The 17136-nt window shown below is 38.5% G+C and overlaps 1 protein-coding gene across 1 annotated transcript in view; it reads left to right on the forward strand.

Moving 5' to 3' along the window:
* The window catches only part of METAP2 (methionyl aminopeptidase 2), a 38164-nt gene that overhangs the window by 12329 nt on the left and 8699 nt on the right, over positions 1-17136 (forward strand). The window contains exons 4-6 of the mRNA XM_004602749.2: positions 5269-5371; positions 15925-16086; positions 16941-17122. Coding sequence (XP_004602806.1) covers positions 5269-5371; positions 15925-16086; positions 16941-17122 — 447 coding nt within the window. The remainder of the gene's footprint in view (positions 1-5268; positions 5372-15924; positions 16087-16940; positions 17123-17136) is intronic.

Genomic DNA, 17136 nt, shown 5'->3' on the forward strand with positions numbered 1-17136 from the left:
GAGATTGTTGATGAATTTAGTTAATGAAGCTTCCCATTTAAGTTTTGTGTATATTGAGACCGCAGTGACAGTGTGACAGTTATGGTGCCTTGCAGTCAACTGAGATGGGTTGGATCCCTGGTTTCCTGTATGGTTCCCTGAGCACTGCCAGGAGTAGTTCGAGTGCACAGCCAGGAGTAACTCCTGAGCATTGCCAAGTGTTACCCAAAAAAACAAAAATATGTATGGTGAAATTTTATTCATAGCATTATACTGCACTATTTCAGATTCACTTATAATCCTATTTGTATTTTGTGTCTAAATGGCATAACCAACTTTTTTATGGATTTGTAGCTTGTTTAGGACAACCAGTGGGAGACTATATAGTATTTGAAATAAAGATTGGGGTGAGAAGCAGAACACTTCAATCTTGAACACCCTTTGGATTACTAAACCGTAGAGAAGCTGGTTATCCTTTCTTTTAAAATTGTTTAGGCTAAAATTTTATGAATCAAGAATTTTGAAAATGACTTCAATTGGTATCTAAATTAAGAGAAATACTTGTTATATTTTAAGAAACTTTGCCAGCCATTTCTTTTGATGGTTTTTTCTAAGTGGAAAAGAAGTAAGTTTCTGTGCTTGTTCGACTTTCTGCTCTTTCACGAGTTTTGTCCCTCCCATAGGCTGTTTAATCATACATATTTGCATTCAGGAATCTTAGTGGAATTATAAGGTCATATTCCTTCCATTCAAAAATTGTCAAAGAGTGTGTTTGTGAGATATGGTATTACACAAGAAGGACCTAAAGAGAACTATTTGACGAAATACTCTGAAGTTGCCCCCTACAAAGATAGATAATAGGGAGTTATGTTAAAGGACTGCATTCTTTGGAAGAATTCTTCCACTGATAGGTATTTCAGTCTGACACCATTCGCCTTTGTTATGCCTCCTCTGAGGATGTTGAACTTACCATTTAATATATAACTTGAGGAGCACTCTCAAGAGTGCTTTTTTGTCTCAGAATCAAGAATGTGCATTTCCTGAGTAGGTAATGTGTTTTATTTCAGAAACATGAACTAATGCAGTCGTCTAGCTTTTCTTTTTAATGATGGCTGGTAAAGGTCACAGAGCCAAAATCTGTGATGTTTGTGTTGGCCGTATTTTAAGAGTCCATTTCTTTTGTTTTTAGATCACACCCTACTGCTATTCTCGGGGCTTACTTTTGGCTCTGCACTGAGGGATCACTCCTGGCATGGCTTGGGGACCATTCAGGTTCCAGGGATTGATCCTTGGTCAGCCGTGTGCAAGGCAAATTGTCCTGCCCACTGTGCATATCTCCAGTTCTATTTTAGATTCTATTTTGTTTTTTTTTTTTCCCCTCGTATTTTGATCCTTATCTTGCAGTTACATTCAGTATCTCTTATTTGTGTGTTTTAGATACTCTGGGAGACTTAACCATAAGTCTCTTTGGTCCTAGCCAAAATAAGTAATCATGAGCAGTCCTTTTTAAATTTATTTTTTAATTGAATCACTGTGAAGTACACAGTTATAAAGTTGTTCATGATTGGTTTCTGTCATACAATGTTCCAGCACCCATCCCTTCATCTGTGTGTATTTCCCACCACCAATGTCCCCTCCCACCTCTACCTTCCAGCTTGCCAATCATAAGCAATCTTTGCCCTAATTTTTTTTGTCTGTTTGAGAAAATTAGAAATGACAGTCTATGATAACTAGTATGGATTATTATAGACCATTATTTTTCCTGGTTAATAACCTGGTATAAATTAATTTTGAGTATAGTCCAGATTTGACCTGGCTCTTCATTATGTAGATGAGAAAACTGAGAAATAGTATGTTTGTTTAAGTCACAGTTCACTGTCACTGTCATCCTGTTGCTCATCAATTTGTTCGAGCAGGCACCAAAAACGTCTCTCATTGAGAGACTTATTGTTACTGTTTTTGGCTTATCCAATACACACGGGTAGTTTGCCAGACTTTGCCGCACGGGCTCCATACTCTCGGTAGCTTGCTGGGCTCACCGAGGGGGGCGGAGGAATCGAATTCGGGTTGGCCATGTGAAAGGCGAAAGCCCAACCACTGTGCTATCGCTCCAGCCCTAAGTCACAGTTAATAAGTGGTAAAACAAAGACTTTCACTCATAGCTGCATTTTTTTGTTGGGGGGTCACAGCCAGTCAATGCTCAGGTGTTAGTCCTGGCTTGTCACTCAGGCATTATTCCTGGTTGTACTGGAGGACCATATGGGATGCTGGGGATCCAACCTGGGTTAACTACATGCAGGGCAAATGCCTAAGCCACTGTACTATTGCTCCAACCCCCACTCCTACATTTTTATTATAAATTATTTTGTTTCTCTAATCATCATGATTGTTAAATTCCTGATAATTTTAAAAATCATCATTTTTAAGTAACACTGTGGGAAACCTCTGGTACATAGCCAGTGTCCCAAAAGCCAAAATTAAATAACACATAAGAGGAGTCAAAGGTGAAGGGCTGGAGCCATAGCACAGTGGCTAGAGAGCGCTTGTCTTGCGTGCCGCTGAACCACTTTCGGTACCTGGCATCCCACATGGTCTCCTGAACCTTGCCAGGAGTGGTCCAAGTACAGATCCAGCAGTAAGGCCGAGCGTACTGGGTGTGACCCGTAAACCAACACACTCACTCACTCACTCACTCACTCACTCACTCACTCACTCACTCACTCACTCACTCACTCACTCACTCACTCACTCTACAGGGTGATAGGATCTTGATAGGATCTTTTTTTCCCCCCCTGGCAGTGCTCAGAGATCACTCTTGGCAGGGCTTGGGACCATATCAGATGTCAAGGCTGATCCCTAAACTGGCCACATGCAAGGAGTCTTGTTTGTTTAGTTTAATTTTGTAGAGCCAGCCAGGGATTAAACCTATCTTATGTTTTAAATAGCTGTTGAGGTTTTATCCTCAGCACCATATATGGTCCCCAGCACATTACCAGTAGTGTATAGCCCTGTGCTTTGCAGGGAATGACCCAGACTCTTCCTCAAAATAAAAGTCAATTTTAGTACCTTAAATTAGTGAAAGGAGTGGTGACAAGTTCATGGTTTGCAGAAATGGTTTGTCATGAAGACACATAAAACAGTTTATCATCAGGAGGAATCCGTAAGATAATATCCTCATCACCGTCCCTGTCATCACTGTCATCATTGTTACCACTGTTATCCTGTTGCTCATCGATTTGCTCGAGCGGTCACCAGTAACGTCTCCATGTGAGACTTGTTACTGTTTTTGGCGTATCGAATACGCCATAGGTAGCTTGCCAGGCTCTGCCATGCGGGTGAGCTATGAGATACTCTTGATAGCTTGCCGGGCTCTCCAAGAGGGGTGGAGGAATCAGGAACCCGGATTGGCCATGTGTAAGGCGAACGCCCTACCTGCTGTGCTATCTGCTGTGCTATCCTCCAGCCCCAAAGAATAACTAGAATATATGAAAGTAAAAGAGATGTGAAAGTAAGAAGAAAGAACTTGTTACATATAGCTTTCTCCAAATGAATAGATTTAACTTTGGGGAGATAGTATCTACTCCATTGTCAGCAGGTTAGAGCTGTTTATCAGGGATGCTAAGACAGTGATACTAACAGAAAACGAAATTAAATGATGTCTTAGATTTTGTTTGGTTTTATAATTCTAAATCTTTTTGGAGGAACCCATGATAGTGCTTCTCAAGTTTATTTCATCATAGAACACTTCTAAGCATGCATGTTAAGAGAGAAAAACAATTTGGTGCTTATGAGTTACCCAGTATTTGACTTAAAGGCAGTTACTAAGAAGTCCTTAGATAAATGATTTATCTGTGATTTTTCTATAGATAAACACAAAGTATTTATTTGCATTTCTTCACCATTGTAGAGTAAAAGCAAAATAGTGTAAAAATTAAAAAATCCAAAACATAAAATCAGTTAAAATTTAAAGAAAGTCATACTGACAATAATTGTCAAAAGCTGCAGTATGCATGGAAAATCCTTTGTGACTACCTGAATTAACTCAAATGTCTGGCATTCCTTGGATATACGGTATTCATTACTAAAAGGCAGTTCATATGCTAAGACTGTTTTTATGTATTTTTTTAAATGTAAGAAGATACTTTTTTTTTTTTTTTTCTTTTTGGGTAACACCCGGTGATGCACAGGGGTCACTCCTGGCTCTGCAGTCAGGAATTACCCCTGGTGGTGCTCAGGGGACCATATGGGATGCTGGGAATCAATTCCGGGTCGGCCGCATGCAAGGCAAATGCCCTACCTGCTGTGCTATCAAAAAAAATACCCAAGAAGATACTTAAAAAAAAACAAAACTCTTAGAGGGGCTGGATCGATAGTACAGCGGGTAGGATATTTGCCTTGCACGAGGCCAACCCAGGTTCGATTTCCAGCATCCCATATGGTCCCCCGAGCACTGCCAGGAGTAATTCCTGAGTGCTTGAGCCAAGAGTAACCCCTGAGCATCGCCGGGTGTGACCCAAAAAGCCAAAAAAAAAAAAAAAACTATTAGAAATAAATCTTGAAGTATCTTTTTAAAGCATCTAAAGATCTGTGACATCAGGGGCTGGAGCAATAGCACAGCACGTAGGGCGTTTGCCTTGCATGTGGCCATCTGGGTTCAATTCCCAGCATCCCATATGGTCCCCCAAGGACTGCCAGAAGTAATTCCTTGAGTGAATGCGCCAGGAGTAACCCCCGTGCATCGCCAGGTGTGACCCAAAAGGAAAAAAAAAAAAATCTAGTGACATCTTTTTTTCTCTCTCCAAATTTTACTAAAGTACCATGACATCTTTAAAAATGTAATTTAGGAAATGTTTTTGAAAAAGTACAAAATAATAGCAGCTTTTAAAAAGATATCTGAAGTCCCAATATGGTTATTTAAACTTTTAGGAATATATTCTTGACTCTTCTGTTATATCTTTGAAATGTTTTTTTCTTTTAACAGTGGTTTTCTATTCTTTATTGCTCTAGATTTATTTTATTGTTGCTTCTTTGATTTTTAGTTATGCCAAGGCAATACTGTTTAAAAATATAATGGAGTTCTAAAGAGTTGAATGTTTCTGTTCCTAAGGAAAAATGAATCAGAGTAGCTGTCACGATGAAGTTATGAACTCTTTTCTTTTTTTATTCTATGATAATAGTAAGGTTCTGATAATAATCAGAACCGAAAGCAGCCATTAGGAACTGAGAAAACTGCAATGATAACTGCTTATTTTTAACTATGGGTGTTAATGCTTTATTTGTATTTCACAGCAAAAGTTCAAACAGACCCTCCCTCAGTTCCAATATGTGACCTGTATCCCAGTGGTATCTTTCCCAAAGGACAAGAATGCGAGTACCCACCCACACAGGATGGGTAAGGATCATAAAATAACTTTCAGTTTGACTTTTAGGAACAGTAGTTTAGTATTAGAGTATACTTGATTTTTTTTTCCCCCAGAACTTTCCTCTACTACCTTATTAAAAGCTTGTGAATTTGTAGTAGAAACAATCTTAAGCAAAATAATTGGGACTAGTGGTGGTTTGGTTATTTAAAAGGTATGTCAACGAACCGTAGAGGTAGTACAGTGGTTAAGGTGCCTCACCTAGCATGCAGCCAAGCCTGGTTTGATCTCCTTGGGCACTGCTGGCAGTGATTTCTGAGCACATGTATCCTCCAAGCACTGCTGGTGCAGCTCAACACCTTCTTCGCCCTCACCCCAAAATAGTACGTTGATATATGGAGATGATCATGAAGAAGAATGAAAATCTTATTGATAAAAATGAATATAAAACAATTATCTATGATCTAAAAACTTGGTATTTGAACACTCATTTGCAGTGAACTCAACTTTTTTTCTCTCCAAAAATTGTTTCTGTGAGGTATTGTGAATGACTTCCATTTTGAGTTTCTGTAAAGAGCAAGAACTGAATAATGTGAGGGCTGATGCCTTTTGGTTGCATTTATTTCTGAAAATTATTTTCAGGAGGTTCATCTTACAGAAGGTTTATCTATCTTCCTGACCCTACAGTTCTTAGCTATAAACTTATTTAAAATATTTTAATGATTTACCAAAATAATGTCATAGAAACAATTGTTCCATGCAACATATGGTTAAATTGCACAATTATAATAACAAGTATAGGTCTTAAACAGGTTTGGGAACATATTCAACCAGTTATTGGAAGTGTTCTGAAGGATTCATTTAAGCTGGTTAATAAACATTCATAGTGGCATTCTTTAGAGTGATAAAAGATTTAAGGAACTGGAGAGATAATACAGTGGGTTGGGTATTTGCCTTGCATGTAACCAACCTGGGATCCATCCATAGCTTGACGTATGGGTCCCCCAAGCTCCACCAGGATGGATTTCTGAATGTAGAGCCAGAGTGGGCATCATTGGTGTGTTCAAAAATGGAAAATAGAAAAATAAGAGTTGAAGTTAAGGCCAGGTTACAAGCATTGGAATCCGAGCTCTAACACTTACTTGCTTTTTGTCTTTTTGTCTTAGGCAGTTCACTTATGTCTGTGCTTTAGTTTTCTCATCCATAAAGTGGGCACTTCATTGGTGGGATCAAGAACATGAACATGTAAGACACTTACAAAAGCAGCAGTCACATAGTAGAGAATTGAGTGTTGGTTGCCGCTATTACTCGGAAGTCTGTCAGCCATATTGATACTTGAAATTCAGTGGGTTTTGGTCAGTATATTTTGCAGAAGGAATCAAGAGAATTGTAATCTTGTGGTTGCAGTGATGGTGAAGAAAATTTCTACTATAGCATTGCTTCAATAACAAAGATATTTTTCTTTTAGAAAGAATGCAGTTCTGTTTTTGATGCAGTTATATTTTTATACCTTCACTCCCAGTACTCTTAGGAAATCATCTATAAAATTGGAATTTATGAAATTCATCCATTACTGTCTCTGTCTTATGCAATGAAAATATTAATGCACTAATCAATTTCTATATTACTCCACTAACCCATTTATTTTTTATGCAAATTCTATTTTGACTTCGTGTCAGAAATTTTCTTTATAATTTGTCAAAGTGGGTCTTCAGTCTTTTTCTACACAAATAAATACTCCAGCATTTATTTTTCATGTTTTTCAGAGCAGCTAGTTCAGGTTCCATCCCAGCATCCCGTACAGTCCCCCCAATCTCCGCCAGGAGTAATTCTTGAGTCAGAGCCAGGACTAACCCCTGGGACATCACTGGGTATGGCCCAAAAAGCAGAAAAAGAAAAATTTTGTTACACTGTTCTAGTGTCCTAATATTTCTTCCCCCTTTAACTTTTTTAGATAATTTCTATTTTTGTTAAACTTACTTTTTTATTTGTTATATTAATTCTATATATGGTTTTTTACTGATGTGAACAAGATATTTTTATTCCTATTTCCTTATCTATGCGCTTATTGCTAGCAGTAGTAGAAAGCCATCAACTTCCCATCCTTGTTAACAGAATGTTAATATTTTGGGGGCCTGGAGCGATACAGAACGCTTGCCTGCAGTCTACCCAGTTTTGATCCCTGAGTGCAGAGCCAGGAGTAAGCCCTGAGCTCTGCTAGGTGTGACCCAAAACAGTTAATATTTTAAACAACATGAATATACAGAACACTTAAATATATAAGAAAAAGAAAATGAGCTTTTTTTAAATCTTCAAAACTACCTTTCTGGGTTAGAGAGAGCGTTTCAACAGGCTGAATCAGTGCTTTTGTGTGGAATCCTGGGTTTGATTTTTTTTTTTTCTTTTTGGATCACACCCGGCGATGCACAGGGGTTACTCCTGGCTCTGCACTCAGGAATTACCCCTGGCGGTGCTCAGGGGACCATAAGGGATGCTGGGAATCGAACCCGGGTCGGCCGCATGCAAGGCAAACGCCCTACCCGCTGTGCTATTGCTCCAGCCCCAGTCCTGGGTTTGAATCCTGACATTCCATGTGTTTCCCTCCCTCTTCCCCCAAAAAACCTAAAGCCTAAAATACAAAACGAAACTTAACTTTTCCTTTTTACTGTGTCTATTGCAAAATAAGTATTTCAGAGGTAGTATAATTGTTTGTTGTTAGAATGATGGAAGATGATGTTACTCATATGATAACAGTACTTCTTGGGGTAATAGGTATATATTGATTTTTTTTTTCTGTTTGGTATCAGATATTAAATCTAGGGTGTCAGCCTTGTGAGGTAAGACTTTACAGTTGAGCTGTATACCTCAGACCTTTTTCTCCCGTATATTAAAGGTATCATTTTATGCTGTAGTGGAGAAATATAGGAAGAAATTGAGATTGTGGATTGTTTGCTTTTAAATAATAACAATTTAAAAAATAATATATTTTTTCTGACATTAATATAACCATTTTCAAATATTTCAAAAGAATAGAGTCAGTGTCTTTATAGATTTGCTAAAGCATTAAATATTCTGTATCTTGCTTCATTTATTTTTCTTAATGCACTTTCTGAGAAATAAATGAATTGACTCAAAGGACTTGCCGTTATAATTACCATTCAGCTCATGTACTTATTAGCATTATTTGATTTTAACTTGTGTTTTTATATTTAAAATGTTAATTCCCGGGGCTAGGGGTTTGACTCAGCAGTAGAGTCTCAGAGTTTGATTCTTGGCACAAAAAAATTAAAATAAAATATTCCATACTATGAATATACAATTCAATAGTATTCCCTAACATTTTGCCACATTTAAGACATTCCACTTTAATGTGGAAAATATGGGGCCGAGCGATAGTATAGCCAGTAGGGCATTTCACTTGTATTCAGCCAACTCGGTTTCAGTTCTCAGCATCCTATAAGGTCTTGAGCACTGCCAGGAGTAATTCCAGAGCGCAGAGAAAAAAGTAACCCCTGAGCATCTCTGGATGTAATGCCCAAAATAAACAAGTTCTTGATAATGCTTTATGAGCTGAAATCCAAAACTCGACATATTGAGTATCAACTAGTTTGACCACGCAGCCCTAATTAACCTTCCTAGAATTTTATCCATAAAACCAGATTAGCCAGCAACCTCCACAGGGCTCCATGGACAATACTGTACTACAGTAGTAAAAAATAATGGGTACTCCTAGAAAAGGAGGGAAACTGAGCCCTAAAACAATTGGTATTGACCAAGATAAAAGTATAAGACTCAGTAAGAGAAGTGGAGCCTACTGAGCAGTTAAATGATGTGGAGGAAAATGGTACAGCAGGCGACTAACTTCATTAGGAGTGGTGATAGCACCGTCTAGCTTGCTTGGCATGTAAGTCCAGCACCCTGGAGGTAAAAGATGTCCAGCTTCATCAAGAGCACCTATAGAACTTGTGGGTCCCAGGATTTGGCTTTGAAGAAATCTGACCCTACCAAAAACCTTTTCCCTCTGAAACTCATGGAAATTGGCTTTGATCCAGAAAACCAGCAAATGGGAAAGTTAAGGAATAGACAGCAATCAATGTATTTGGAAATACTTGAGCTGAAATGTCATTCATCTCCTCACTTGGAATTTTTCTTAATAGTTTACAGAGAAACTTTTTTTTTTTTAATTAACAGTGTAACAGTATAATGACTAAGAGGATCTGCCAAAAGAATAAAGCTTCCTCATTGACTGAAACCTGATCATGAACAGTTTTTTTTTAACTGTGCATCACGGTGATTCAGTTTTTTCTTTAAATTAAAAAAAAAAAAAACAGAAGGGAGGAAAAAAGCTTCCTACTCCATCATCTGTTTGCTTTCCCCTGCCATCTCAAAGAAAATATGTATGTTCCAGAGAAGATTTTTTTTTTTTAAGGAAAAAAAATTGAATGTATATTTTCTGTGTCATTAGAGTTACAGAGTTGGGATTTGTGCTCAGTCACTCCTGACAGGGCTTGAAGGTACCATATACAGTGCCAGGGATTGAACCTGGGTTGGCTGTGTACATAGTAAGTACTTTGCCCACTGTACTATCTAGAACTTTAACCATTTTTTAATGACTAATAGTATTCTGTTCCATGTCTAGCATAATTTTATTGAATATTTACTTTTTTAAATATACTTTTTTAGGTCAGTCATTAGAAAAAAATTTGTGATGACTATTGTATGTTTTCTAGATGTGAATTAAGTTTTTATTTTGCATCCCTAGAATTTACATGCTGTATAAAATATTTCTTAAAAAAATGTTTTCGGGGGCTGGAGCAATAGCTCAAAGGGGAGAGCATTTGCCTTGCACATGGCCAACCAGGTTTGATCCCTGGCATCCCATATGGTCACCCGAGCACCACCAGGAGTGTTTCCTGAGTATCGCCGGGTGTGACCCAAAAGACTTTCTGGGGCTTGAGAGATAGCACAGCAGGTAGGGTGTTTACCTTGCACTCGGCTGACTTGGGTTTGATTCCCAGCATCCCATATGGTCCCCCAAGAATTAAACCACCAGGATTAATTCTTGAGTGCAGAGCCAGGAATAACCCCGTGCATTGCCAGGTGTGACCCAAAAAAAGACGCTTTCAAATAGTCCTGGCTTTGTTTTATAGACAGCATAAAATTATGGAGCATTTTTGCCCTTTCTCTGTTAATCAAATGAATAAGTTGCCTTTTAGGGTAATTGTTACAAGGTTGGAATGTTTAAAATCAATCAGATCTTAATAATTTCTCTATTTTAAATTGAACATCAAAGAGTTAAATTTAGAAAATTCACTCCTTTATAATATTCTGTGTTTTTAATTGGAGCCTGGAATTCAACTATAGATCCTAGCAGTTTATTGAATACTGCTAAATTAGATTATAAAATTTGCAAAAGGACTTCTTAAATCAGTTTCTGAGGGACCAGTGATGCAAAACATTACATAATGCTTTAAAGAAACACTGTCCTAAGAGCCAGCCATGTAGCCATCAGAAGTATAAGATAATTATTTGAGATATGTTGGTTTTAGTGTCTGGACATTCCTGTTTTATACGTAAAATGTAATGAGATAGTATTGAGAATTTAATCACGCTCTTAGCCTGCTGGATTTGAAGATTCTGAAGGATGGACTGGGGAGGGGGAAGGTAATTAATACTAACCAGGTCCACTCTCAAGCCCTAGTAATCGTTACGTTTCAGTTACTTTAGAGGTAATGTTGGCTGATATTTTAACATCTCACAAAGTTTTTGGTTTTGAGGTAGGAGTTGCTTCTTTACCTTTACTGCCAGGTGTGATTGTATTATATATGCCACATATCACTGATATGAGATAAAGAATTGGTGGCTAGTTTTTGCCTAAAGATTAAGAACATTCTGTTAGCCTTACACCCTTTTGCCTGATAGTAATTTATACTTAGAACATTGAGGGTCTTGGAGAGATTTTTTTTTTTTTTCCATATTAGTGGGAGAAGACAGACTGGGGCTACAACTAGAGTTGAAGAGATTAGGTTGTAGTTTGTCTCAATACAGAATAAGCAGTTGTAAGTATATTTCCTTTGAAAGCAATTGAGTGGCCTGGAGACTATACTTTGGATTTGGTTTGGGTTTTGTTTGGTGTTGCTGAGGGCAACACCTAGCACAGTGCTCAGGGCACTGCTCCCATCCTTGGCTGGAGAGAGCACTGGATCATGCAGTGCCAGGAATCAAACATGGGACTCTTAACTTTTTGAGCCATTTTTCAGTTCTAGGAACATGCTCTTCTCCCCACTACTCCCAGAATGTTTATTGAGACACTGTTATTTACAAAGTTGTTTATAACTAAGTAACAACTCTATCAAGAAATAGGCATTTTCCAACATTGCAACACCAATTCCACCACAGTGTCCCCTTCCCGCCACCAGAACCCCCAGGTTCCCTCCCACCCCCAGCCTTATTACCAAGAAGTAAGTTATTTTGTGTTACTTGATTCAATAAAACATGAATGGTAAATAAAATTATAAGAAAATTAATAAAAGTCAGTCAGTGATTATTACTATGTTTTTAACTTTTCTTAATCTAGTAGAGGACGACCAAATGCAGCATAAGTGAGTGCCATATTCAGTGTCACGTGATTTGGTTTCAAGATTTGGTTTCACTTGGTTGGTTTCAAGGCTGTGAATTCTCTAAACTATTGCCTGTCTATGAAATTCTGCATAGTTCTTTCAAATCTCACTGATAATGAAGCTGGATAGAGTATTCTTGAGGAGGTGCTCATTTTGTTGAGTTTTTATACTGTATCATTCTATATTCTTCTGGCTCATAGAGTCTCATTTAATAGATCTGCTGTTCATCTAATGGGCTTTCCTTTGTACATAAGTTCCTTTTTTGATCTTGCTGCATTCAGTATTCTATCTCTTTATTTTTTTTATTGTGTTGTTTTTAGTATAATATGTCTTGGAGTTTTCCTAATTGTGTCTATTTTCACTGGGACCCTTCAGACCTCTAGGTTCCCAGTGCCTATAATTCTCAGCTCTGGAAAGTTCATATTGATGATTTCTTTACTATTGTTTCTTTGTCACATTTGCCTTCCCGTTGTTCAGGGAATCATAGTTTGATGATTCTTATATTGTTCTTGAACTCATCCCATAGTTTTCTGGTATGCTGTTCTATTTCCATTCAGACTGCTTTTCACCTACTGTTTCCTAGGGGTTTCTTCTATCTCATTTTGGAGCTGCTTGATCTTTTGATCAGCTTCTATTCTGCTGTTCAGAGCTTCTTTTGACTTTTTATACACTTACAATGTTCTCTTTTTATTTTATTTTATTTTTAAATGTAGGGTACTGATATTTATTCAGCCATTGATTAAGCTGATTGAATGATTGAACTGGGCATGAACTTCACATTCCTTTTTTTTTTTTTTAAATTGAATCACCGTGAGATACAGTGACAAAACTTACATGTTCGAGATTCAGCCGTGCAATGATTGAACACCCATCTCTCCACCAGTGCGCACGTGCTACCACCATGTCTCCAGAATATCTCTTCCCACCCCCTCACCCCCATCCCAGTCCTTACGCTGTGTCCATGGCAGGCAGTTTCCCAAATACTCTCTACTTTTGGGTGTTATGTTTTGCTCGAATTTTCCCACCACCATTCAAGGGCAGATGCTAGATCATTTATTGTCCTTTGCTCATTTTGAATATCTTGGATGCCGTGTCCGCACACTTCTGGAATCCTAGATTGTAAATGGTTGGGTTCCAGAGACATTTTTATAGGGCACTAATCCATTTTGGGATTCAGCTGGGCGTTTCTGGACCAGGGCTGTTGGTGCGCTACGATGGTGCCTGGAGGCACGTTGTGGGTGCAACAACCAGGCCGATGAGCTGGCGGGGAGCTGGGAGGGACAGCCCAGCACCTCTGCCGCCATGCGGCATGGAGAGTTAGTCCTGAGACCCAAATTCTGGGGCCTTGCTTGTGGAAGTGCTTGGTCACCGGGATTCCATCCTGAGTAGGTGACTTACCCTGTTCTTGATTTCTGCCTGTAGTGGTTTTCTCATTTTGACTAGCATGCTTCCTTGTGTTTCGCTGACTACCTGTGCTATAATTTGAACCCAGTGGTCATCCTCATTATAGTGTAACTAAAGACTGAGGATTTGCTGGTTGAGTAAAGCTGTACCTCAGTTGGGCTGGAGTGATATAGCACAGCAGGTAGGGTGTTTGCCTTGCATGCGGCTGACCCAGGTTCGAATCCCAGCATCCCATATGGTTCCCTGAGCACCGCCAGGGGTGATTCCTGAGTGCTTGAGCCAGGAGTGACCCCTGTGCATCGCCGGGTGTAACCCAAAAAGAAAAAAAAAAAAGCTGTATCTCAACTACATATGTGGCTACTCGCTTCAGGTGCTGTGATGTGGCACAGGTGTGCAGGCTGCGGGGACCTGGTGGTAGGGAGGGCCTCTTCCTCCTGTTCTGGAATAGGCCCTGTGACAGCAGAAGGTGGGCCTCACCTGGGATGGTGGATCCATAAGCAAAAGGTCAAGCAGGAGCTTTATTCTCTCTGAGAACACAGAAATGTTTAGTCTGGGGGTGTTCCATTGAACACTTTGGTTAGAAGATGCCCTTGGAGTTTTTAACTTATAAAATTTATTTACTTAGTTATTTTATTTGGGGGCCATATCCAGTGCTCAGGTGGACTTTATGTGGTGATGGAAATTTGAACCAGGGTCAGCTACATGCAAGACAAGTACCTGTATTACCTCGATGGCCCATCACCATTTTTTTTCTCTTTTGTGGGACCACACCCAGCTAGACTCAGGGCTTACTTCTTGCTCTGCTCAGGAATCACTCCTGGCAGTGCTTGGGGAAGCATATTCAGTGCTGTGAATAGAACTGGCACTCTGGCTGTATATAAAACAAGCCCCTTAACTTCTGTACTCTTTCCAGTTCTTGTTTAGGGAGTTTAAAACTGATTTTTGGGGGGTGGAGCGATAGCACAGTGGGTAGGGCGTTTGCCTTGCACGCGGCCGACCCGGGTTCTAATCCCAGCATCCCATATGGTCCCCTGAGCACCGCCAGGGGTAATTCCTGAGTGAAGAGCCAGGAGTAACCCCTGTGCATCGCCAGGTGCAACCCAAAAAAAAAAAAACAAACTGATTTTTAACTGATGGTAACATATTATTTCAGTTGTCTAGTAATATAAGTAGGTAAGAGTTAAAGTACACTTCCAAACAAAGTAAATATGCCCCTTTTTAAGATTTAATTGAATCACCATGAGATACACATTTAATAAAGTTGCTTGTGATTGAGTTTCAGTCATGCAGTGTATCAACACCTGTCCCTTCACTAGTGTACATTTCCTGCCACCAACGTCCCCTGTTTCCCTCCTGTTCCTCCCCCCCACCTCCACAGCCCGCCTCTATGGCAGACAATTTTCTTTTTTCTCTCTTCCCCCTCAGTCTTACCTCCTCCCCTTTCAATTAACATAGCTCAGCTGGGTCTTTTTAGCAAATTAGACATGCTGGAAATTTGCATCCAAGTAGAAATTGCATTAGGGAATGTTAATAGTGAATTTGACATTAGACTCAGAAAAACTCAGAAAGCATATTGGATCATTAACTTGAGATATATAGCTTAGAACCATTTTTCTCAATCTTTTTCCAACTGTGGTTTTCCTGTCCTACCAGGTAGCCTCATAATCTCATTCCATGCTCCCGCTTTTTATGTAATTTTTCTCCTAGGGACTAAATGAAGCTGTAGTGCCCCCAGTTGAGATACTGGTTTAGCGCATAGTTGAGTAAGGGTTTTTTTTTTTTTTCTAAAGGATTGTATTTTAAATATAATTGGTACGTCAGCTATCACTGAGTTACTACTATGTTCAGTATTATTTGAACTAAGATTGTGAAAGTTACAACAATTTTTTAAAAGATTTCATTATGAGTCCCCTGAGCACCGCCAGGGGTAACCCCCAGTGCATCGCCAGGTGTGACCCAAAAAGCAAAAAAAAAAAAAATTTCCATTATGAAGTAGTTCATTGTTTTTGAAATCTGGTAACTAAAGGAGTCAAAAGATCTCATTTTCAGTGCTGCATATAAAAATCTGTTACCGCTGTTTCTGAGCACATCCAGGAATGCCCTCTCCCCGCTCCCCCGAAAAAAAAGGAAAGGGAAAAAAAAGAAACCAGTCTTCATTTTTATTTGCTCATTTGAAGTCTCAAAGTGTATACTCTCTGAGTGAAAAGATGATTTTTTCCCCCTTTGATCTAGTTGATTTCTTGCGCTCATGCTCTGATTTTTTTTTTCAGTGTTATTTTGTGTGACAAAAGATTTCCTCTGACTGTAATGAATTCTCTTGAGGATTTTTTTTTTCCTTAGAAACCTTGAAGATTTTACTTTCTTGAATTAATTGCAGGTGTATGACTGATAAATTCATCAAATGTATAATGTGATTTTATTTATACTTAGTATCTGTATGTGTATACTTTGTGATCTGTTTATATTTAATTTTATCTAAAGTTCTTAAGTTAGTATATTTTTATCTTTTATGTTTATTCTGTTTGTAAAATGACTAATATTATGCTGTGCCTGCTTTAAAGGCGAACAGCCGCTTGGAGAACTACAAGTGAAGAAAAGAAAGCACTAGATCAAGCTAGTGAAGAGATTTGGAATGATTTTCGAGAAGCTGCAGAAGCACATCGCCAAGTTAGAAAATATGTTATGAGCTGGATCAAACCAGGAATGACAATGATAGAGATCTGGTAAAGGATTATGTTTTGTGATGAGATAGAGTTTAAGCCATAGAAATTATTATAACAAAAATACTTAATGTTCAACCTTCTTTAGTAGTTTTTTAATACTTTAAGTGAATGGCATAGAAAAAAACATTTTGAATTCTTATGTCTAGGTAATATGTCAATCTTAAGAGACAAATATTTGCACCCTTGTATTGTAATGTACAGTATTAATCTGTGCAAACATACGTGGTACTGATTCTTAACCTTCTGTCTGGACACCTGTTCTGTCATCTAACAGTTTATATTAAATTAAAATTCTTGGACACAAAACATTTATGATGTATTGAAGAAACCAATAACAATAGTTATTTCTCCAGTTTTGCTTCTCAGAAATAATTAGTAATTTAGTTGTCTGATTGCAGCTTTCAAAACTGCCAACATTGAGCAAATAAAATGTTAGTTTAAAAATCTTAACCTCCCTGGCTGGAGAGATTGTACAACAGATAAGGTGCTTGCATGCAGGCCAGACCCGGTTTGATCCCTAGCGTACCATATTTCCCAAGCATCACCAGAAATAATTCCTGAGTGCAAAGCCAAGAATAACCCCTGAGCATCACTGAGAGTGGACCAAAAACAATAAATTTGGGAAAAAAAAAAAGTTCTTACCTCTAATAAAGTAGGTTAAAAATGGCAGTTTTGTTTCTCTAGATTTCTAATGGAATTAGATGCTTGAGCTACTCGTTTTATAATATCAATGAACTGTTTTATATATATCCAGAAAGCTCCCATGTCATTTCCAGAGTTGCAGTAGAATTTCTGTATTAGATAAACTCTGTGTATATAAGGGTAAGAAAGTAACCCCCCTTTTTTTTTCTCAGTGAAAAGTTGGAAGACTGTTCGAGAAAGCTAATAAAAGAAAATGGATTAAATGCAGGCCTGGCATTTCCTACAGGGTGTTCTCTCAATAACTGTGCTGCCCATTACACTCCGAATGCCGGTGACACAACAGTATTACAATATGATGACATCTGTAAGATAGACTTTGGAACGCATATTAGTGGTGAGTTCTTGGAA

This window comes from Sorex araneus, chromosome 10, assembly GCF_027595985.1.
Source record: "Sorex araneus isolate mSorAra2 chromosome 10, mSorAra2.pri, whole genome shotgun sequence".
In the NCBI taxonomy this organism is placed as follows: Eukaryota; Metazoa; Chordata; class Mammalia; order Eulipotyphla; family Soricidae; genus Sorex; species Sorex araneus.